Raw genomic sequence first — 24,149 nt, forward strand, 5'->3', positions numbered from 1 at the left:
TTGAGAGTGGAATTAGGTTTTACGGAAGAACTACGTGTGGCTTGATCCCTCAGTGAGGGTACGTAGGCAGCCTAAGGTTATTAGGTGCAGCCGCAGACTAAATATTAGTCATAAAGGGGTATTTGAAATTGTTGGTAGTTGGTTGAGAATTATTGGAAGGCCGAAGGCCATTTGTGTGTACTGCATGAAATTATATTGTGCATGCTGCCAGTTGGGAATATAAATTGTGTTTTCATGCAGGTATAAATTTTGGGAAATGTCCAATTTATAGGGGAGACTCTGCCGAAATTTCGGCAGAAAGTCTCGGTCTTTAGTAAGTGGGCCCGGCATCGGGGTGATGTCAGGAATTCCAAAGGGTTCGTCTCGGGTTTTGGGAAAATTCGGGGCGGGTCCTTTCAGTTGGTATCAGAGCTCTAGGTTCAATTTCCTGTGGACTCTGCACCTTATGTGCATCCTTAAGTTGTGGGGATTAAGATGGGTTCCATCTCGGGGTGGCACTTTTGCGACGTTGAGTCCACATGGGCGGGAGGATAGGGAGTGGATCAACCTGCTCATAGGGATCCTCCATTGACTGAGCATGTTGCTAATTTTCGACTGTGTGCCTTGAGCAACAGGTCGAAGATGCTAAGAACACGGCCTCTCTTGGGGAGGGGCAACTCCCCGACATTGGATCAAGGGATCCAAGGTCTGCGAGGTGGCGTTCGTGTAATCGAAATCACAAGTGTGGAAGAGATCATGACAGCCTCGATTCTCTTTCAGAAAGAGGCTCGTGTGTGGTGGGATACTATGGTCAAATTCAAGGATGAGACCTAAATGAATTGAGTAATCCTACCTATGGAGATGGAGAGTACTTGGGGGTCTCCTCTCTTGTGAGCACGTTTGGGTAGTGATCTTTCATTAGAATCAGAAATGGATCATGGTCGAGAGAGATCGATGATGATTACAATTCGGTAAAAATGATCCTTTCTGACCTTTCTTTCAAAGCATCGTGTTGGCAATGCTGCCTATCGATCTGAAGAAAGAAGGAAAAAATATCAACAAGTCAAAGAACGCGGATCCTCTTTTAGTAGAGCAACTAAAAGAGAATCAAATCACAAATGGAAGCGTCTAGCTTTCCAAGGAAGAGCTGGGGGTCCCGAATGGTAGGGGCAAGCCCAATGCTCATAACCCTTTGAGTGACAGGTCGGAAATTTCGGGGACGAAATTTTTATAAGGGGGGTAGTCTGTAACACCCCGATCCCAAATTTCCCCAAATTTAACCCTTATTTAATTATTTAATTATTTAATTATTTAAGGGTATTTTAGTCATATTTTTAACCGGAGAGAGTTTGGGACCGTGACTTGTATTTTTGGATAGGTCTCACTGAGACGAGTTCGTAGACATGTAGTGGGCCCAATTCGGAGTTGGAACGAAGAAGTTACGAGCAAAACAAGTTCAGTGGCATAACCGTAAATATTTCGAAATGGGATTTTTTATAAAAATCTGATTTTTCCCTCTCTCTCTCTCTCTCTCCCTGCGCAGAACAGCCCCCCCCCTCCCGAGTTACTGTTCACAGCGGCGGTTTTTGGGCCGCCGCCGCCGCATCCGGCCACCACTTGGGGTGGCACCGGTCCCAAAAGAACCGTGCCATCTTCCTCTTCCCATCCCGACCAATCTCAGCCACCGGAACCACCTGTGCTCGCCGGAAAATGCAAAAATCCGACCGGTTTTAACCCAAAATTCAAGGAGCTCGTTCTCCTCTCTTTCTTCTCCATTTCTGGCGAGTAAGGTATGAAAATTCCATCCTCTCTTCCATGCTCTAGCTGATGGTTGGGTAGGAATTGATCGATTTTAGCGTAGGCAATTTGATTTCGAATTGAAATTCTGCGAATTTTGGGCCGCCGTGTTTGGCCATTTCCGGCCACTTTTTGGGGGTTGCCCAAGAACAAAAGTGGCTCCAAATAGGGTGTTATACCTAGGGTAGGAGTTTGGAGCCGTGGTTTTGAGATTTTCCGGCGAAGCGTTATCGCTTTGGGCACCCGGTCTGCCCGCGCGTGTGGCGGCGCGTGGGCGAGGGGCGGCGCGTCTCTGTCCAGTTTTGAGGTCCTCGTGCCGTCACGAGCGCGTAGGATTTCGCGGATCTCAATTCGGACGTCGTTTGACTATCGAACGGATATCGCCTATTGTGCGTTATCCGGGTTCGATAGGTTGGGACCGTTGGATGGACCCAAATTTAATATATGTTAAACTAGGTATTTCTAGGATCGTGTAGGAATTCACGGATGGTGAATCGGAGCCCCGGATGTTCCGATTTAATATTTTAAAGTTTATCTTTTATATTAACCGTTAGATCGTGCGATCGTGAGCGATCCGACCGTCCGATCTGAACCAAACTGGTAGGACGAGTGTCCTATAATTTATAGAGCCCGTAGGAACTTTCGGATCGGAGTTTGGAGGTCGTGGTCCCCGTGGGCCCGTTTGACCAGGGTTAGGGTAGTTTGACCCTTGGTTGACCGTGAGTCTCCCGAAGTAATCTCACCGTCCTAGGGGGATTATCGGGTACTAGACTATTGTTGGGGCTTACGCAATATTAGAATTAAAATATAATTATATGGTTGTACAAGGATACAACAGAGTCTAGAATGTCAGTTGGAGTGCTATATGCACTACCTTAAATACCTCCCCGGATTTTGGATTAACTACTAGCACTACCAAGTGAAAGTCAGGTCTCACGTGGCGTAGGTTATCCGGCGTTGAGACAGACCCCATACGTGGCGTTGGTTGTACCGGCGTATGGGGAGAGATTGTGATATTGTGTTGAGGTCGCACGTGGCGTAGGTTATCCGGCGTGTCGACAGGCCCCATACGTGGCGTTGGTTGTACCGGCGTATGGGGAGATTTGTGATATGATGTTGAGGTCCCGCGTGGCGTAGGTTATCCGGCGTTGGGACAGGCCCCATACGTGGCGTTGGTTGTACCGGCGTATGGGGAGTTATGTGATATGAGTGTAGGTCTCACGTGGCGTAGGTTATCCGGCGTTGAGACAGACCCCATACGTGGCGTTGGTTGTACCGGCGTATGGGGAGATATGTGATAGTATGGCATGGTCGCGCGTGGCGTAGGTTATCCGGCGTGTTGACAGACCCCATACGTGGCGTTGGTTGTACCGGCGTATGGGGAGATTTATGTGGAATACAGAGAAATGAGATGAGGTATCGCTTGAGAGTGGAATTAGGTTTTACGGAAGAACTACGTGTGGCTTGATCCCTCAGTGAGGGTACGTAGGCAGCCTAAGGTTATTAGGTGCAGCCGCAGACTAAATATTAGTCATAAAGGGGTATTTGAAATTGTTGGTAGTTGGTTGAGAATTATTGGAAGGCCGAAGGCCATTTGCATGAATTGCATGAAATTATATTGTGCATGCTGCCAGTTGAGAATATAAATTGTGTTTTCATGCAGGTATAAATTTTGGGAAATGTCCAATTTATAGGGGAGACTCTGCCGAAATTTCGGCAGAAAGTCTCGGTCTTTAGTAAGTGGGCCCGGCATCGGGGTGATGTCAGGAATTTCAAAGGGTTCGTCCCGGGTTTTGGAAAAATTCGGGGCGGGTCCTTTCATAATATGTGCTATCAACAAATTAAAGTTTGACAAGATTGGGGATTCACACCAATACACTGAAATTCAATTGGGAAAGAAAAAACTAACACAACACAAACTCTGATTTGTAAAGAATAAAAGGACCATGTAGATAAGATCAAGAAATAGATTTCCATTTTTCATTTCCATTCTAGATTATTTATTTATTTATTTATTTAAAATTTGACAAAAACTAAACATGTGGAAAATGATAAGTTTCTTGTATTGTCATATTTTACAAAATTCAAACTAAGTTAATTTCTTGGAATCACATACATTTATAGCAATGCTCACACATGCATAGGATAAATTATTAATTGGGTAGCACTTATCTCACGGTATATGATATTGGGCCACTGATATATCAATTCCAGCATAACTCCCACTTGAAAATCACGCAGATCTCTATTCCCATAAATAAGATAAACCTTGAACACAATCATTAGTGCAATATATATGTGTATTTATATAAAATACTCGAAAGACATCACACATAACGTAATTTGATCCATTTTCCAAAACTAAAGATAATTGATATCCAAAATCAGCAATAATATGATTAGAACGTTTATATATTAACGCTATTGAAATAAAGTCAGCAATTAAAATATCCCAAACAACAAAATGAACTGTACAATAAATATGGTTTCAAATGTACACAGAACTTTGCAATATATATATATATATATATATCACTGCACGACAAAGATGCGACCGAAAAAAAAATCCTCAAAATTATACAAACCAATAATTAAAATAATAATAATAAAATCCTCAAAATTATACAAACCAATAATTATGTTTAACTAACAAACTAATAATAAAAAATATTTGGATAGAGCTCTGAAACTCATGGATAAACAGTTCTTTGATAAATGGCTGGGAACTTGTTTGGTTGTTTAAATAGAAAATTCAAATAATCACGCTAGCAATTTCAAACCGACACGCCTCTTTCCAAATGCCTTTAATAAATAAAATTAAATAGATTTTAACAGGAACAAACATATTGCTGTCAAAAGCTTACATTTGTAATTGTAACAATTGTAAACTATAAAGAATTACAGCAGTATGGAAAGAAAATAATTTTAACTTACAAAGGCTTTAGAATGTTATAAAAAATAATAGTTTTCCTCTTTCCGTAAAGCCAAATACAAAACATTTATATTATAAGTAACATATAAACAAATAGGAAAATTTTGAAGGTATAATAAAATTGAAGAAAACAAAATAATATACAAGTAAAAGGAAAATAAATAATAAGTAAGAAGGTGAGTTTGGTACGGTGAAGCACGTCAAAGACGCTGTCCTAAAGCCTTTGTAGCCTCCCTATGTGCAGGTACTAACGGTCTACAAGACTCCAAGATACGACCCCTTGTACACAAACTCAAGATCCGCTATGAGCACATTCACAGACAGATATAGGTATCCAAGTCACATAACCATTGCCCAAAATAATAATAATATAAAGTAGATAATATATGTAAAAGTAGACAAGGAGAGAATTAGAATGTGTATATGATATTCTGATAATGTATTGTGTGTTATTGTGTGTATTGTCTGTATATGTGTGTATCTGTGTGTTTTTCAAATGTGAAGGAGGAGTGGCCTTTTATAGGCATCCAAAAACATGTAACCTTCACCAACCATAAAAGTCCACCAACCATAAAATTAAGGCATTCACCAACCAGAAATAAAACCTAAATATTAAATATTTATAACCCCCATAATAAATAAAATAAAACAGCCAAAATAATTAAATAAATAAAATGGTTAAATTTTTAAAACCTTTTAAAATTCCAACAGATTATGCCGTATGTAACCTGCCAAAAAAGAAAGTATTCAAACGGATTTCATCTTGGGTGTCAAATCGGATTAATATAGCTTTAAACCCTTGTTCTGGAATTTTATAGTATTAACTTCTTCTTCTTTTTTTCCCAAAATCAAAATTTATTATTAAAGTCGAACACTTACATTGGCCTCGCATGCCAGAGTATTAAACAACCATTTAGGGGGAATAAAGTCCCACCAAAACAGACCCCCATTCCTACAGGCAAAAGCATACGTAAAAGTCACCTCTTGGAGTTCTCTTGTCACAGCATGGATATCGAAGAGTAAACCTTCCACCTCCGCATCCACCACTCGATTGGTTATATGTTCTGTAATTTCAACTTGCGACTTATCAGTTTGTTACTGTCAGCAAAATGCAAGTATTGCCCCTTAGCTGGGAAATGTTGAGATTGATCAGAATAACTTTATTTGTTGACTTCTGTTACTTTTCCTGCCACAATTTTTTATTAGGACAATCCAAATAACGAGAAATGTTTGGTTCCATTACTGATCGACTCCAATGCTGAGTTTTCAAGTTTTCACGTGACACATTAGAACAAGTTTGCAATAATTGAGGCTAAATCTCTTGCTTGCTTCCCAGGCCCCCATGTTAAAGCTCAGAAACACCATGTTGAAAATGAGCGAAAAATGCTTGAGCGTTTTGGGTAAGTATCCAGAAGGTGATCAGATTAGGTAATATCAAATGCATCACTTCAGCTTTTATCTATTTATAAATCATTGGAGAACACCAACCTGTCAATACTTCAGCATCTTTTAGCTGATCAGCTAACTATTGCTGAATAAAGGTTCCATTCTACAGAATTTTGTATCAGATTTTCCTTATACCTCCGTATTGATAAGTTGTGATCGAATTAAAACCTCATTTAGCTCTAGTGTTTGGCAGAACTATCATATCTTTCTTCGCTCTTATTCTAGTTTCATCTTAACTGCTAGGTATTGAAGAAAGAAATAGATCTATACAAGCTCCGGTGGTATGGCTATTGCATGTTCAGAGCCCTTGCATGCTTGCACAAGCAGATAATATCACTACAGTTGTGCACAGAGATGGTTACAGGGTGTGATGCACAGAGATGTTAAGCCTGGAAACTTCCTCTTCTCTCGTAAGCTAAACAAAGGCTATCACATTGATTTCAACCTTGCCATGGTTAGGATCCTCATCTTGCTATTGCTTCCCAGCTCTAGCAAAATTTTCTTCTGCTTTCCTTTTCATTGAAATAATCAGATCATGCTCAATCTCAATTTTCTTGTTTTGCAGGATTTACAGAAAAAGTGCACAATTGGAAGTAATTTGGTCTTTTAATTCTCAGCTATTATTTAGCTTTTATAATGTACTGCCTGCATCCTATCTCGTTGCGATAGTGATTACTCTCTGGTCTGGGAAGTGCAAATCAATGGCATAAACTTTGATTGTTGACTGAGTCACTGACCATGTTTCCCAATTGTTTCGATGTGCTTCCTTCCCCCACCACCCCACATCTGCCTAGAACCCGAATTATCTATATTCTATATAAATAACAAAGTTAAAAAGAAAAAAAGATTTACAACTTTCTGTTTAATTTTCTCACATGTTTGGTGTACTACACACATTATGTTATGTGTTTAAGCTTTTTCCATCTTGCTGATTTATAAGTTTTATTGTAATCTATTCCGAGTATAAATTTTCTTTTTCTTTATATAATTGTGAAAATGGGGTATTGTAAGGGGGATAATGATATCAAGGCTTAAAAGAGTAGAAAGAGAATTTGTTCCGAATTGGCAATGTAATGCACCCTAATTATTATTATTTTTTGTAAATACCACGAAGTGTCCCTATACTCAAACGGTGGGATTAATCCCCGCTCAGGGTTCAGCTTGTCTCTGGCCACAAAGTGCTTCCAACGGGCTTCGAACCCCTGCTATTAAGGCACTAGGTAGCTCGGCAGCTAGAGGTGGTAGTTTGCCAACTGCACCACACCTTGACTATAAAACTTAGCTGATTGGCAATGTAATGTACCCTAATTAATTTCCATGAACATAAAACTTAGCTGATTTATATGAGCAAAGTTTGGTACTTTACGAGACATTTGAATATCATATGTTAACTCTTTCAGATCCAGCTGAAGAACTGCAGTGTACCTCCATTCGAGACAGAGATTGAGACATTTCCATAAGTTGTTCTCTAATCTTATTTTGCTGCATTGTTAGCAGCAGTACTGCATACTCCTGCAAAATCCCATGGAACAATTAGTGGCAGTTAATTAAAGCAGCCATAATCAACATAAACAAATTAAATTGAAACGTCCAAATTTGTTGGTTCACCTTTTGGTGGATTAATGTTCCCAGTCAAGACTTGTCACACAAGAATTTGACGTGGTCACTGAAGCTAGATTATCCTCTTGATTCTTGGACACATGAAGCTGCTTGTATATCCAACAAGAAATATCACAAACACATACAACACCAACTTAAACAGAGAGCTAGATTAATTTGCCAAAAGAAAAAAAAAGCAGAGAGCTAGATTGAGGAACTCACATACACATTATACATTAAACAGAGAGGACGTCAAAGATGAATAACATTAACAGGGTTTATTGTTCACCTTTTTATCTTGGTTATCTCTTCTCTAAGCTCATGAATCTCTCTGGGACAAGTGGGGTCTCGAGTGGGATTATCACCAGGCTCCCACCTAGGTGGTGGGGTCCAATAAGGGTCTTGAACCCCAGCTTGTTTTCTGATATCAAATAGATCAGCACTCTCCAGCCAATACTCCATGGCTCCATCTGCATTGTGGCGCCGCCTAAACCTCTCGGCTCCACCTGGCGCCACATTGCCCGCCATGTGTTTGAGCAAATGGTCCAACAAACCCGTATCTCCAATCAGCTGCCTTGCCTCAGACCTCAGCGCTGGCCTCAGTATTAGGCTCCCAAATTTAGCACCCTTGGCCTTCATCACCCCCAGCATGTTTTCCTCTGCAGCCTTGCACCTTAAACCCAAATCAAAGCATGAACACATATTAACAAAACCCAACTTCTTAAACAAAAATCAAAATAACTAATATAGCTAATCAAAACAACTAATTAAGAACAGAGTCCTCACCTCCCTGCAGACCATCTTGCCACTGTGTGTTTTACCAATTTCTTGTTACTCCGATCGGGAACTGCTACAACTTGATTCTGCTTTTGACGTTTTGTTATAGATATTGATTTCTTTGTGGTTTTCTTGGGCTTTCTATGGTGATCTTGGTGCTTCCTCTTCCTACTCGTAAGGTTCATCTTCCAGGGCACAACAGGAGGAGCCTCGCCCTCTGTTTTCACATCTTCTTCTTCTTCTTCAATATCATCATCTTCCTCTATCACAGTTATTGCTTTCTAACATCCACATAGAAATCATCACCATTTTCCTCTAGCTCTGTTAGCTCCTTCCCATTCTCTTCTTCTTCGTCAGCACTAGAGCTCGGTGAAGGCTGGTGCCTGCACAGGTACCGAACCTGCCGGCGCTTACCCCACGTCACCATCCCAGTGAACTTTAGCTCCGACCAGCATGGACCCTTTTTGGAAACCACACTCCTGTTCATGACCTCACCGCTGACTGCTGGGCTCGGTGAAGAGCTTATTCTCTGGTAATTTGTCACAGAGGGTGTAGCAGCCCAGAAGCTCCAAATGTTGCTCCGATCTGCAATTTCCTGAGGTGGGATTCTCCGGTAAAGCACCTCTGAAGCCATTTCTGCTGGCATCACGTACTTCTCGTTAAGCGCTGGAATCTGCTTGGCCAATGGTTTTGCGTAGCCTCCTTCGGTGATGTGAGTGTGGAGAGAGTGAATGCTTGGGAACCTCAAAGCCACTTTGAGCGCACCCTTCTCACTCACCTGCATACACAAATGGACCCAAAACTTAAAACCCATATGAAATCAAAATCAAATCTGAAAAAGAAACAAGAATAGTGAAAACTATTTGTGGGTTTTGGTGAAGGCGAGTACCATGACGACCCGAACCGCCTTGAGCTGTTCTGGGGTGGTTCTGGGAGGGAGCTTACAGTGGTTGATTTCATAGTAAGAGCCCACTTTAATGTGGTCTATAGCCTCTGCAAAACCCATAAAAATGCACAAAATGAATCAAACAGTTGGAGATAATGGTCCAAAAACGAATCAGAAGCAGGGAAGAAGAAGAAGAAGATCAAAAAGGTAGTGTACCTAGTAGCAAACAGATGGGCGATGGAGTGGCAGTTGTGGGCAGAGCATGTCTGGGCAAACAAGGGCTTGGTGCCTTATTTTGCTCTTGCCTCATTTCCAAGTACTTCATCATCTTCTGAGAAGTGAGAAAGACCCAGAGTCACCACCTACATATAAACCCACGTACACTCATCACCCTCTCTCTCCCTCTCTTTCTCTCTCTTCAACCAAAACACACACAACACACACTATTCCCCGCAAGCACTATATTATATATAGACCAAAACGGCGTAACAGAAAATAACAAAATATTATTTTGCACGGATAGGAATATATGTTTTCTTGTTATAAATCTAAAGGAAATTGAATAGAGAGAATTAGGAGCAGAGAAAAACAATCGGATTAGTTCTCTTAATTTTATATTCAATCTCATCACATTACAATGAAGTCTGAACCATTTTATAGGCAAAGCCCTATGTGGTGGGCTCCACTCTCCACCTTATCGTTTACAACACTCCCCCTTGGAGACCACAAATTATACGGAATATGTCTCGTTAAAAACCTTGCCAGTAAAACCCAGTGGGACAAAAACTGGTCGAAGGGAAAAAGAGTACATAACCATGCGTAACATAAATTCTGTGTATATGGACATGCGTGCGACACTGCCTCGTTAAAACCTTGCCAGGAAAAATCCAGTGGGATAAAAAAAACCTGGACGAAGGAAAAAGAGTACAGTGTGGAAAGGTCTTTATTGATGGCACGCTCCCCCTGATGCTTGATAGAATATCTTGAAGCCATACTGTTGATCATTTGTCTGAATGTCATAGTGGACACTGCTTCTGTGAGTCAATCTTGAGCGACACTGCCTCATTAAAACCTTACCAGGAAAAACCCAGTGGGATAAAAAAAACTGATGAAGGAAAAAGAGTACAGTGTATGAAAGTCTTTATGAATACCATGCTCCCCCTGATGAATATCTCCCCCTGAAAACTTCATGACTAGTTGTTTCCAGTAAGCGACCATAGAGATTTCCAGAGTCCGCATATCTAATATCACTTGGGCTATTTATAATTTCACTCAAAAATATGCCTGTATATGGTGTTATGCTTAGATAGCGTCAAATATGCCTCACATCATCCCAAAATGATGGTGATGGAGTTGAGCTCTATCTGGAAAAATATGATGTTCGGTCCAATATACTACCGGAAAATCCTTAAAGTGTCCAACGGATAATCCTTATAAAAATGCTTCAATACTTTCTTAGTATAAGCAATAATCTCGTTGGCATAATGCTCGATCTGTCAGTCGAGACAAATATTTCTGGAACTCTTGAGAAACTTTAATGTGTTTGCAAACATATTAATGTACTCACTGAGGCAATTTATGCATATTAGTATTGAGTACGGATTTTGTGCTTCAGGCACATGTCATTCAGGGACTTGCTTTATGCAATTTCAATCCTTTCAAGGATTTTGTTTAAAGGGATTAAACTTTATGACACATTATATAGCTTTAACCCAGCTATTTATACATCTTTAGGGAATCACTTCAGGTGATATGCTCTGTGCATTTAATAACCCATAAAGATAACATGTTGGTCTCCGTAAATGTGCAATAAAGGGGGGGGGGCACAATTAAATTTGGAAAATATGGAGAAAACTCAACATTCCTTGTTTATGCCAGAAACATTGTGTCATACAAAGTAGGTATATTCCCTTTTATTCCGAACACCCAAGTATAACTTTCAGTATTAACAAATTTTGGGGTTCGTACTGTGGGTTTGTTCTTTCACGTTCATTCTTATCTATAATGGAATTGCCTCAGTCCATTTTGGCCAATGATATTGTCGACATTTAATAATTGAACGTGGTTCCAATCAACACAGCCCATTGATGATTTGAGTAGCTACTTCAAAATCAAAATTTGTCATTCATCAATTCATGATCCCACCATTCTCATGTGCATGCGCATACATCAATTATAAGCATTTCTTTGCTTTTGGGTACCCAAGCCACTATAGGGGGCTTTTATTATGTGAGAATGTGGATTATAACCTCCAATGGAGCGTTATTTTATAGTAGGGCGTGGATAATCTCCATTTAGGGAGTTGGAACATTTAGAACCATATATCTGTCATGCTGCAGGCATGCTACAGATTAATATATATACATGTCAATTAATTTCTGGGACTTTAACCCATATTATGGGACTTTAACCCATATAATTTGCTACGCATTAGGCGTGCACAATATCAATATTGACATGTTAAAGGATTGTCCTTTCGGGACTTCAATCCACATCATTTGCTACGCAACAGGCGTGCATCATATTGATCACTGCTATACCCATATTTTGTTCTTATGGGACTTTAATTTGTGCAGTGTATTATCAATGTATCCAACTTGCAATTTGTAAAATTTGCATTAATAATTCATGGATACATACAAGCCATTCTTTTGGAATGGACTTATCTCCCCATTTGGTTACCTTTCAAGATAAAATATCAAATAAGTATATAAGCATAAAATAACACAAGTATTGCTTACATCTTTAGGTGGGAGAAACTTTTCTCAAGTATCATTCATGCTTGTATCGGCCCAGTAAATATAGTGCTTGATGATCTAGTTATATCCTGCAAAGCAAAATCACAATTCTTTTCTCTGTCAATAACTCTCAGAGTTAGGATCACTTCATGGATTCTTTCTTCAGATGTTCATTCTAAAGAAATAAAATCTCTTATGAACAGAGAACTGCAAAAGAGAAAAAATGCAAAAAAAAAAAATTGTGATGTTGATGCAAGATAAGGTAAGCAATCAGGGAAGGAAGCTGGTGGGAGCAGAAAACAAGCTCTCAATTCTCCTAGTCTAGAAGGATCTCAGGAGATTAGAGCACAAGGCCGCCTTCACAATTCCCTGATCTTGCAGAAACATGATCAGGGATAGTCTTGCTTCCTGAATGGATGATCAGAGATAGTCTTGCTTCTCAGGCATATTAAGTGCTTAATGATAAGAAAAACAAGTAGATATAGCATCATTTTGTATGGGAAAACTGGATGTCTTCTGCAAAGAAAATTTCGTTAGTAACACATTTATACACAAATACAATGAATAGATAGAACCGGTGAATTTCAAATTAACCATGGGAAAATTGCGAGATTCTCGGGATACTTTTGAAAAAGTAGCTCCGTGAAATCCGTAAAGCAAGATCGGCTTTGAAAATAATACTTGAAAAGCGCCGAAAGTGCCGACAGGCATTATCAGAGGCCACGTGAAGTTTTGGACTCTTGCGAAAGAAAAAGATAATGTGGGGATTCGAGAAGATATTGGAATCCTGAAAAGTTGCCACATTTTCGTCTATAGATATTGCCTTTGCAAAACTTAGTTGAGCAACGGCGTTTCAACTCAACTTCCTTCATTTTCTGAAACTTTAGTTTTTTGTAAAACTTCCTTTGAAACCTTCTTAAAATGGCTTCCTCTTCTTCCTGCCCAAATAATTTCAATTTAAATGATGCTCCCACAACAACCAGTGACCCCAAAGTTTGGCGTCCATCCTTTGTATCCCAAAATCGTCATCTCACAGTTAATGATTCTGTGATGATGAATGATGCTGCTGCTGTCACAGTAGCTAGGAATTTCATTATTCCAATGGATGAAATGTTGTTGACAGGGAGGTCTGAGGAAGAGGCTATTGAGGACTCAATGGCTTTTAGCATTCAGAATGCTGCTTCTGTTTCTAACATGGCTGATCGTTTGCGTGCTAGAGCAAACGAGGTTCAGAAGCTAACAACTGAAAATTTCTCTCTTCAAAAAATGCTTCATGAGTCTCAAAAGGAGGTTGAGAAACTCAAAGGAGAGAATAATTCCTTGTTGAAACTGGTGAGTTCGTACTCTGTTGATACACAGAGAAAGCTAGACATGCTGCAGGTCTCAAATGAAAAAATTTTGGGAGACCATGAGAGGCTCATGGCTAGGCTTAAGAAGCGCCGTCCTCTTCCTTCAGAGGCTTCCAGAACATAATGTAATTTTATAGATTTTACAGGGCCTGTACTTTCATTGCAGGTGTAAAAATCTATCTGTTGTATGTTCCTTTCCTTTTATAATAATAATTGCGCACATTCTTAAACTTGCATATGTGGTTTGTTCGTCTTTTCAAAATGACGGTCTGGAACCTTGTGCCTTATAGGTTCAAATAACCACATCAAATCTCTCATATTTCTATGCATGTGAGCCCAGAACTTTTGGTCTGGGTTAAACCCAAACTCATAATTTATTAGCCATTTTCAAATGGACATGAAATATGAATTGAATAAAAGCTACGATAATATCTCAATATAGTAGTGAAGAACATTAACTACTATATACCCACAACTTCAAGTTTTAGGATCTCTCATATATTTGGATCCATGGGCTTCCGGCCCAGATGTAACAAAATATGTGGGGAGCCTCAATTCATCATTTGATTTTTATCCTGATATTATCCATTTCACGGTGTATTCTTAACAACCGGATTCACAAAATATATTTCTTCCTTGAGGTGTCGATTATAACAAAATCGAACTTTATTAAATTCATCATTTTCTTATGCCAAAGAAATATGTGGTGTACCACAATTTGCAATAATACCTCAAGGGTTGTTCATTTAACTGTTGGAACTTTAGGTTCTCAACACTGTTAGATTTTGAACTTCAGGCCAAAATCACATATTCTCATGGTATGGACATTTTTACAATTTTCTATACATACTTCGGGACTTCAAGTCCTTACATAATTGTCCATATTTTGAGGAACTTCTGGCATCTCATTTAATTGCTCATTCATGAGTTTAAGGAACTGCAGGTTCCCTTTTGTATATAGTGACGGTTTACCCAAAATGGTTAATATTTATGCATACGTCACTATTCATGTGAATAGTACTATTCATCAATCATGAATACATATCTATTCATATGTGCAGTACATTTGCCAGTACAGTTATTATTCATGTGTACGGCACTTTTAACCAATACGGTACTGTTACATCATTAAGGAACCCCAGGTCCTTATTCACATGTCAGGGATCAAGGACTCTTAAGTCCGATCACATGTTTACAAATATAGTACCGGAGAGACTGCCAGCTCTTATATCAATATCATCATCAAGGATCTTCAAGTCCTGATGTAAATGTATGATGAGGATCAAGGAACTTCTGGTCATGATCTGAATACTGTAAAAACTCATCATACAGCACAATTAATCCATAAAATAAATTTACCGTTTAAATAAATTACTTGTATGGACGTTAATCCCGCACCATACTTTAAATGTGCGGTAAAGTAAATGTGCTTGTATGGGCACTAATTCTGCTCCATACATTTAAATAACAGTAAAGGCGTGGACGATAAACCCGCACCACCCTTTAAAGTAGGTTAATTTGCTGTAAAGTAAATTCACAAATTAAATTGCTGTATGGACGTTAATGCCGCACCATACTTTAAATGAAAGTAAAGGCGTGGACGATAATCCCGCACCACCCTTTAAAGTAAATTTACGATAAAGTAAATGTCAGTAAATGTCAGTAGTAAATTTACGATAAAGTAAATGTCAGTAAATGTCAGTAGTAAATTTACGATAAAGTAAATGTCAGTAAATGTCAGTAAAGGCGTGGACGATAAACCCGCACCACCCTTTAAAGTAAATTTATGATAAAGTAAATGTGCTTGTATGGGTAAGAAACCTACACCATACAGTAAATAAAATAATTGCGGAATGAATAAAGTAAAGACAATTATTTGTGGGTTCATATCAACACCACAATCAAATAGTATGATATTATTATACTGATATATCAAATCATTTTATATTCTTTCCACTTGCAATCTACACTGGTCAGGAGTATTAAATAATATAATTAATTAAAGGAGATAGAGTGAGACAGGGTACTTATCCCATTATTTCGGTGGGTGTTCACATGCCTGGCAATAATCATTTGTTTCCTTTACTTTGCTTTCCACTAGGATCAACTTGCTGTATCCCACTTTTCTTCCTGCACACCTTTAATCAATATAATTATATAATTAAAATAATATCACACCTTCATAAAATAATATCATTATAGACTTGCACTATGGCCGCCATCATCATGATTAGGAAGTCTTTCTTTTCTTGTATCAACCTCTCTGATCCTTGGCACCCTGCACCTTCCTTCCCTGTACTCTAAGCAAAGATCTTCATTCAATCTCCTTTTGGGAACCTTGGAGCAATCAATCCCCTCTTTGTTGTGACAAAACTTCATCAAAATATTTGATCCTGCCGTGCTTGAATGAGACACCTCCATCCAATTCCAAAGCTATTTCTTCCACCAGCTTTCTCATATGGTTGATCAAACGTCCTCTCCCAAAGCTTCTTGGTCTCTTCCACCTTTTTTTTTTTCTTTGACGGTGGCCCACAAGCTTACCACCTTCTCCAAATCACCTTCCATCTCTTTCAAATCTTCAGCATATACTGTTGGGTAACTCTGATGGGATTTGGCCTTTTGGGGTTTCGGTCTATGACTGTAACTCTCTTTCTCTCTCTGTGGCACACACACACACAGAGTCACAAGGTCACAAAGACAGAACCACTTGTGTATGCATAAATGGGGCAAGAACAGAGACCCTCTCCAGCTCTGATTACTTTACAACCGCACACTTGCAGAGTTGCAGTTGCAGAAGAAGACGGATGGAAGGAGGGAGGGATAGATCTGGGTTTCATCAGAGAATTCAACCGATATATTTGAGAGCGAATTCGTGCTGATAACGTGTTATAAATCTAAAGGAAATTGAATAGAGAGAATTAGGAGCAGAGAAAAACAATCGGATTAGTTCTCTTAATTTTATATTCAATCCCATCACATTACAATGAAGTCTGAACCATTTTATAGGCAAAGCCCTATGTGGTGGGCTCCACTCTCCACCTTATCGTTTACAACATTTCTGGCATTTTTGTTCTTTTTTGTTCTTTTTTTTTAAAAATCTCATTTTTAAATTTTTTATTACAAAATTTCTCAGGACCATTTTGCCCTTGAGCTGACACATGCCGATTCTGCATGGACGCAAGTCGCTTCAGACGCGCGTTTTGGGCGAGCGTAGGGAACAATAATGTTTTAGCATTTAATAGTTGGTCGTTGTATAACCTGGAGGCCACGTGCTCCTTTCATATTGGAGTGGTCGCCTACTCTACTCTCTATCCCACCCCAGAGGCAGGAGAGAGAGTTGGTTAATATTGTTTTGTTTTGATCGGCAAATTTTAACTTTCTGTTGCACATAAAAATTAGGCAGAATTGCTGTCTGCTTCGGAACCCTTGTTCAACACAATTGCTGTTTGCTTCATACCACTGCACTCCAAATTCAAGACATTTTTCACAGATTTTGAGCAAGTGTTTACCCTTTACACCTTGGAACCAGAAATCAGAGCACTTGCCACTAAATCAGCATCACCACCACCTGCAAAGATGGTCAAAGCCATTCGAGTCCATGAGCTTGGTGGACCTGAGGTCTCTCTCTCTCTCTCTCTCTCTCTCTCTCTCTCTCTCTCTCTCTTTGTGTTTCCATACATATGCTTTTGTGTTTGAATTGGCCTATCAGATTATCAAAACTCACTTGTGTATAATTACTGGTCAGTGGTTACTTGTCTTTATTTTTATGATTGTTAAAGTATTTGAGATTGCTGAATTCAATTCACAGTTTGTGTATAGTGTATCAAGTGTCTTCATAAATAATCCTTCACATAAGTCGGCCAGATCAGAAAACAATATATATAGTTTTTGACACTGATTATTCAGTATCCATTACTGTTTTTTTGGGTAAGGCAGTATCAGTTTATGTCTAGGTTTGCTTAAAGAAAATTTATCTTTGTTGTAATTTGTCTTTGACCTCCCATATTTGTCAGCTAAATGCCATTATTCCTTTATTTTCATCGTCATTTTACTTATTTTTGTCATGTGATGGTGTTAGGTCTTGAAATGGGAAGATGTGGAAATAGGAGAGCCAAAGGAGGGAGAGGTTCGTGTGAAGAACAAGGCCATTGGGCTTAATTTCATTGATGTATACTTCCGCAAAGGCGTTTATAAGGCTGCTACGGTTCCCTACACCCCAGGTTTTGCTACATTTCTAAGATTATGAAGATACAGTTCAACCAAGATTGAGTTCTAGCCAATTTTTGACTTCATGTTCTTTTAAAAAAACTTTGGTTTTTCTTCACAGTTTTCTCTAATAAACCTTTACCATGAGAGTATATTTTTTGAAATATGGTTAGGAACGATTGGGGTGAACCTAATACAACCTAATACAAGAACGCAGAGCATGACATCAGAGAACGATTTCCATTGTTAGATTGGGCTTTGACAATGGATTTGCACAATTTATTTATAAATCAAAACTGATTTCAGGTGGTGAGGCTTGTGGAGTTGTGACAGCTGTGGGACCAGGACTAACAGGCAGGCAAGTTGGAGATCTTGTAGCCTATGCTGGTCAGCCAATGGGCTCATATGCGGAAGAGCAGATCCTTCCTGCAGACAGAGTTGTGCCTGTTCCTCCTTCCATTGATCCTACTGTTGCTGCATCCCTCTTGTCCAAGGGTATGACAGCTCAGTTTCTACTACGCAGTTGTTTCAAGGTAGCTTTATATTTATGCAGGAGCATCTGGAATTTCAGGAACCACACATAGTCTGTAAATGAAGATAGTTTGAATTACAAAACACGAGATAACCACATCCTGGTGGTGATATTTTAGGCCATTCTAGTTTTAATATTCCTTGAATATGCGCGTGGCCTTGAAAAACATTTTTATAGAGCTATTAGCATGCACCTATGAGTTTTCCTGTCAAGGAGAATATTCATTACTATTAATACCGTTATGATTTTTATTGTTGTCATTGTAAAACTTTTTGGGCAGAATTGCCCCTGTTTTGACAAAGTATGCTCAGTTGTGTTTGAGTTAGTCTTTTTCATTTGTTAATCATGAGCACTCATGGGAGTTGAGGAGCTCTCTCTCTCTCCTTCCCTATTTATATTTGTTCCTTTGAGACTATAAATTTTAAAAACATGTCCTATCATTATCTGATGTAAGATAAAACTACCATTCTTGTTCTCTTTCACTTTTTCATTTGTGGCGCACTTGTTGATTCCGTTCCACCGGAAAATCTGTGGAAAAAACAAAAAAACAAAAAACATAACAACTAAGTATGAAGTCAATGAGTAAAATGTCCAAACCATCAAGATAGTACACCTAAAAAAACAAGCTCTATTGTAAACCAGCAACGTGTAATCAACTAAGTACTTCAATCTTAATTTGGGTTCATTCTACAATTGCATGCTTAACATAGCCCATCCTCTTTCCTAATGTTATATATGTTTCAAAAATTTGAAACTTATGTTGCTTTTGTTATTAGGTCTGACTTGAGTGTTGTTATACAGGTTGAACCTGGACACACAGTCCTTGTCCATGCAGCAGCTGGTGGAGTTGGATCCCTTTTATGCCAGTGGGCTAATTCCCTTGGTGCCACTGTCATTGGAACTGTATCTACTAAAGAGAAGGCAGCTCAAGCCAAGGAGGATGGATGTCACCATGTCATAATCTATAAGGAAGAGGACTTTGTTGCTCGAGTGAAAGAAATAACATCTGACAATGGGGTGGAGGTTGTTTATGATTCTGTAGGGAAGGATACTTTTGAGGTAAGCTATACTTTTCTTCTCTCTTTTTTCTACAAATGAACAAAAACACAATCAAGGGAGTTTAGGGAGAGATCATACCGTGTTCAAATTCTGCATGAGTACATTTGAGTAGGCTTCCTCTTAACATGGTGCAGAAGTTTCTCAATGCTAGACCAGGCCTATGAAATCAGTTGTTTTTTAATTTGAGCCAGGTTTATGAATTTTTTAAAAGATGAGGGGGTCCATTCAGATGGAATGCTTTAAAGTTAGCATCAGTCAATCTAGCTATATTTTATTTACTAAATTCTTAGACCTGAAATCACTCTTCCCTAATAGACCCTAAAGTTAGTTGCATTGTGATTGTGGTAGTGCAAACGGTTGGTAATCAGTAATTAAAAGAGAAGAAGAAAAGACCTGCTCAAATAAGTGTGTTGTGGCGTGATTTATTCAAATGTTGCAAGCCCAACTGGTCTCCCAGATCAACATAATCTGGTAGATAATGAGTTCTGGGTAGGCAGTCTTTTGCTAATTTGTGTTTTGGACTGAGAATCCTTAATTGGGAGTTATTGTTGTATTCAGGGATCACTGGCATGCTTGAAGACTCGTGGATACATGGTGAGTTTTGGGCAGTCATCAGGTGCGCCAGATCCAGTTCCATTGTCAGCAATTGCAGTGAAGTCACTGTTCTTGACTAGGCCTAGCCTCTTTAATTACGCTGCAACTCGAGACGAATTGCTAGGGATGGCGGGAGAGGTATTTGGTAATGTTCAATCAGGTGTATTGCGGGTTCGAGTAAATCACACCTACCCATTGTCTCAAGCAGCACAGGCACACGAAGACCTTGAGAATAGGGAAACATCTGGATCTGTTGTGCTTATCCCTTAAGGCAAATATGAGTTTGGTCCGTTCATTTTAAAGGCTACATGGTGTGTGTGTTTGTGTGTGAAAATGAATAAGAAACGTTTGATCTTGTAGATATCAGTTCAGGGGCAACAATAGATTCTAAGTGAACAGATGATTCTCATAAAGATGAGGTTTTGCCTTCATCCTTATTTCTTAGATAGTTTTCTGATATTGCACTCGTTGCATCCTCATGTTCCTTTACAGCATTAATATGAGTTTTTCTCTTGTTGTTCAACAGATATTTTCTATGAGTATACCCTATTTTTACAATCGATTTGCTAGTCAATTTGAGTTATAACCAAACTAAGAGCAACGACAGTATATATAATTGCTTTAGATCTGTTTTAATGTGATATTACCTTATGAGAATGCATCAAGGCCCTAAGGCTGATGTCTGGTCAGCTGGAGTCACCCTGGTTTACCTGATGATGGGAAGAACTCCTTTTTGAGATTATGAGTGTCTTTTCTGTATTGTTACGAGATAAGCTATGATTTTGCTCCTCTCACCAAATTTTTTCTTGTCTGGATAAGGAAGAGAGTTATGTTCAAAAGGTGGCATGGGGTACATCCCATTTATACTATAAGCGTACATAAAAATCTAAAATAGGGCAGCAGAAAATCTTATTCTCCTCTACTTTTTGGACCAAAGAAGTAGACTGGTGAAACCTGAACTGTGTTGAAGAATGCTCTTTGCTTCAAAAGCAAAGCTTTTATCTTTAGCCAAAGGCACCAAAACATAGATTAGTCACCCTTCTCTGCAATTCTTTTAATCGAAAATTTCTCTATAGTTCTTCAGAGCTCAGAGTCCGTTCGTTTACAAATAGTCTGGTTGCTGACACAAAGGAGGCAAATGTTAGAGAGAATAAACTTCATAAGTTTCCTGTTTTCAGGTGATACTATGGAAAACAATTGTATTAAGTTAATAACTGTGAGCTTCTGGTTTCCTGATGTTGTTTATGACTGTTGTCAATTGATTTTATTGAATTAACATTTCTGTATATATATTTTTAAGAAATTCTTTTTTATGAATAGTACAGCCGTGCGGCTACACGCTTTACATAGATAGCATGATCCTTTTTTTTTTTTGTTATAATTGTTTTGCCCTAATTTTTGTTTATCGATTAGAGTGGTTTAGAGCATTAGTCATTACTATTAGACCATTACCCAAGTCTCTATTGTTCCCTTTTGAGTTTTTACTTTTCCAAAGTTATTAACCGTATAAAGAATTTAGCATTTTCGGGTTTAATACTCATATTGTACATGTATGTAAGTATTTTTCATGTTTAATACACTTGTTTTTTACAAAAATTTCAATAATATACACAAAATTCACCTATTATAGACAAAATACTCACATTTTATTGAATAAAAATTAAATACTAATTATTCAATAAGTAAATAATAATTTAAACATAACTACTAATTAAAGTAATGAATGGTATAGCCGCACGGCTATACTTTATAAAAAATATATTTATCGCGTACAGCCATGCGGCTATACCTTTGAAATATTCTATTTATAGAGTGTAGCCGACCGGCTATACGCTTTGCACAAAAAACAAGTGCCAAGTGCTGGGCGGGGTTTTTTTTAAATAAAGAGTATAGCTATACTCCAATTTTTTTATAGCCGCCCGGCTTTACTGGGGTCCTTTTTAAAAAAAAATTTCTTTTTCATGAATAGTACCACCGTGCGGCTATACTCTTTACATAAATAACGTAATCTTTTTTTTTTGTATATTGAATTTAGCATTTTAGGGTTTAATATTCGTATTGTATATGTACCTACGTATTTTTCATGTTTAATATTCTTATTATGTGAGAGGTTATTAACTTTTTAACTTCCTCCATAAGTTTTTGCTGCATTTTGGGTGTTCCTCTTGGACATAACTCTTTGGTTCTCATCAAACATTCAATGTTTAGTACACTTATTTTTTACAAAAATTTTCAATAATACACACAAAATTCACGTATTATACACAAAATACTCACATTTTATTGAATAAAAATAAAATTTTAAAAAAATAATATTTCTTTTAAAAAAATAAAAAAGAATCTAGTATAGCCGGGTGGATATACTATTTATATACGTATATAAAGACACGCCTAGTGCACATGCTCCACGTGTCAAACAGGAACAGTCGTTCAGGTATACTAATTTATTTTTCAAAATTTTAACAAGAATTTTTATCACAAAACGTCCCTGACGTTTGCGAAACTATCAAATTGCATCCTTAAAGTTTTTTTGTATCACTCATGGTCCCTAACTTTATATATATTATTTCATGAATAGGAATTATTACCTGTGCCATTGTGTTGCCTCTTGAGTCAACAATCCTACAATCTTTATCAGGAAAATATCCCTTGATCTCAAAGTCCCGGTCTTTGTTTTGCCTAGCCTTAGTGGAGATTCTGATTGCATGAGTTCCTGCCAAACAGGAGTTTGGCTCTTTCAAACAGAAAACCAATTTAAGAAAACCAATTATATATTTTTTTATAATTTTGGATTGATTTGACGATTATATCCTGGATTTAACAATTTTTTTTGACAGAGTGACTATTTAAGAGCACTCATATTAACATTAGGGACCATGAATGATACAAAAAAACTTTAAGGATGCAATCTGATAGTTTCGCAAACGTCAAGGACGTTTTGTGATAAAAAGCCTTTTTTTTAAAAGGAGTATAGCCACCCGGCTATACTATTTTAAAAGACAATTAGGAAAAACTGAGTATAGCCGAGAATTATGTGTATAATACATGAATTTTGTTGTCTTATTGAAATTTTTGTAAAAAATAGGTGTATTAAAGATGAGAAATATTTGCGTACGTATATAATACATTATTAAACGTAAAGGTGCTAGAATATTTATACGGGTAATAACTCTGGAAAAGTAAAAAATGGAAAAGGGATAATAGATACTCGAGTAATGGCCAATTAGTAATGGATAGGGCTCTTGGACTTTGGAGAAATTTAATTAGGACGCCCAAACGATTTCACAAAAGACTTAGTAAATAGAAATTAATTATTTTGTGGACTTTTTCTATAATTTTTTAATACTAATTAATAATTAAAATATAATTACTACTTAAAGTAATACATAAAGGCTAAGATATTACTTAATTACATATATTAAATTAAAGAAATAGGCCAAAAAATAAAATTAAAGAAACTAATTATATGTTTTTTAAATTTAAAAAAGGAGAAAAACCTATCCCAACGAAAGTTCGTCGGCACAAGTCTATGCCGGCGAACATTCCCATATTAAATTTTCTTTTTTAAACAGTATAGCCGCACATCTATACTAGCCGCACATCTATACTATTTATATATTAAAAAAAGGACGCGCTCAGCGCATAGGTGCCACGTGTCAGAACAGTAAAGCCGGGCGGCTATACTATTTAAAAAAAAAAAAAAGGGGAAAACGAGCTAGATTAATTTGCCAAAAGAAAAAAAAAATTAGAAAAGTAGAGAGCTAGATTAAGGAACTCACATACACATTATACATTAAATGCAGAGGACATCAAAGATGAATGACATTAACAGGGTTTATTGTTCACCTTTTTATCTTGGTTATCTCTTCCCAGAGCTCATGAATCTCTCCAGCCCATACTCCATGGCTCCATCTGCATTGTGGCGCCGCCTAAATCTCTCGGCTCCACCTGGCACCACCTTGCCCGCCATGTGTTTGAGCAAATGGTCCAACAAACCCGTATCCCCAGTCAGCTTCCTTGCCTCAGACCTCAGCGCTGGCCTCAGTATTGGGCTCCCAAATTTAGCACCCTTGGCCTTCATCACCCTCAGCATGTTTTCCTCTGCAGCCTTGTACCTTAAACCCAAATCAAAGCATGAACACATATTAACAAAACCCAACTTCTTAAACAAAGCTCAAAATAACTAATATAGCTAATCAAAACAACTAATTAAGAACAGAGTCCTCACCTCCCTGCAGACCATCTTGCCACTGTG

The 24,149-nt window shown here is 38.1% G+C and overlaps 2 protein-coding genes and 1 long non-coding RNA gene across 4 annotated transcripts; 2 read left to right on the forward strand and 1 right to left on the reverse strand.

Moving 5' to 3' along the window:
• The first annotated feature begins 5,392 nt into the window (after positions 1-5,392).
• On the forward strand, positions 5,393-7,013 carry LOC117619543. 2 transcript variants are annotated; one of them, XR_004584583.1, is made up of 3 exons: positions 5,393-6,136; positions 6,398-6,608; positions 6,720-7,013. It is a non-coding gene; the product is annotated as an uncharacterized LOC117619543 (long non-coding RNA). The 2 variants fall into 2 exon arrangements; XR_004584582.1 differs by having other exon boundaries at positions 5,393-6,108.
• A 1,025-nt stretch (positions 7,014-8,038) lies between these two features.
• On the reverse strand, positions 8,039-9,744 carry LOC117618229 (protein DYAD-like). The gene is given in 5 exon segments (XM_034347830.1): positions 8,039-8,426; positions 8,540-8,811; positions 8,814-9,308; positions 9,420-9,523; positions 9,633-9,744. Coding segments are annotated over 5 exon segments (1,371 nt in total).
• A 7,077-nt stretch (positions 9,745-16,821) lies between these two features.
• LOC117620322 (2-haloacrylate reductase-like) lies at positions 16,822-20,423 on the forward strand. The gene is made up of 5 exons (XM_034350485.1): positions 16,822-17,121; positions 17,582-17,723; positions 18,016-18,242; positions 19,043-19,300; positions 19,859-20,423. Exons 1-5 carry the CDS (start codon positions 17,080-17,082, stop codon positions 20,162-20,164), a joined length of 975 nt encoding a protein of 324 aa, XP_034206376.1. The 5' UTR covers positions 16,822-17,079; the 3' UTR covers positions 20,165-20,423.
• The last annotated feature ends 3,726 nt before the right edge of the window (positions 20,424-24,149 follow it).

The sequence above is a fragment of the Prunus dulcis genome, chromosome 2 (genome assembly GCF_902201215.1).
Source record: "Prunus dulcis chromosome 2, ALMONDv2, whole genome shotgun sequence".
Lineage (NCBI taxonomy): Eukaryota > Viridiplantae > Streptophyta > Magnoliopsida > Rosales > Rosaceae > Prunus > Prunus dulcis.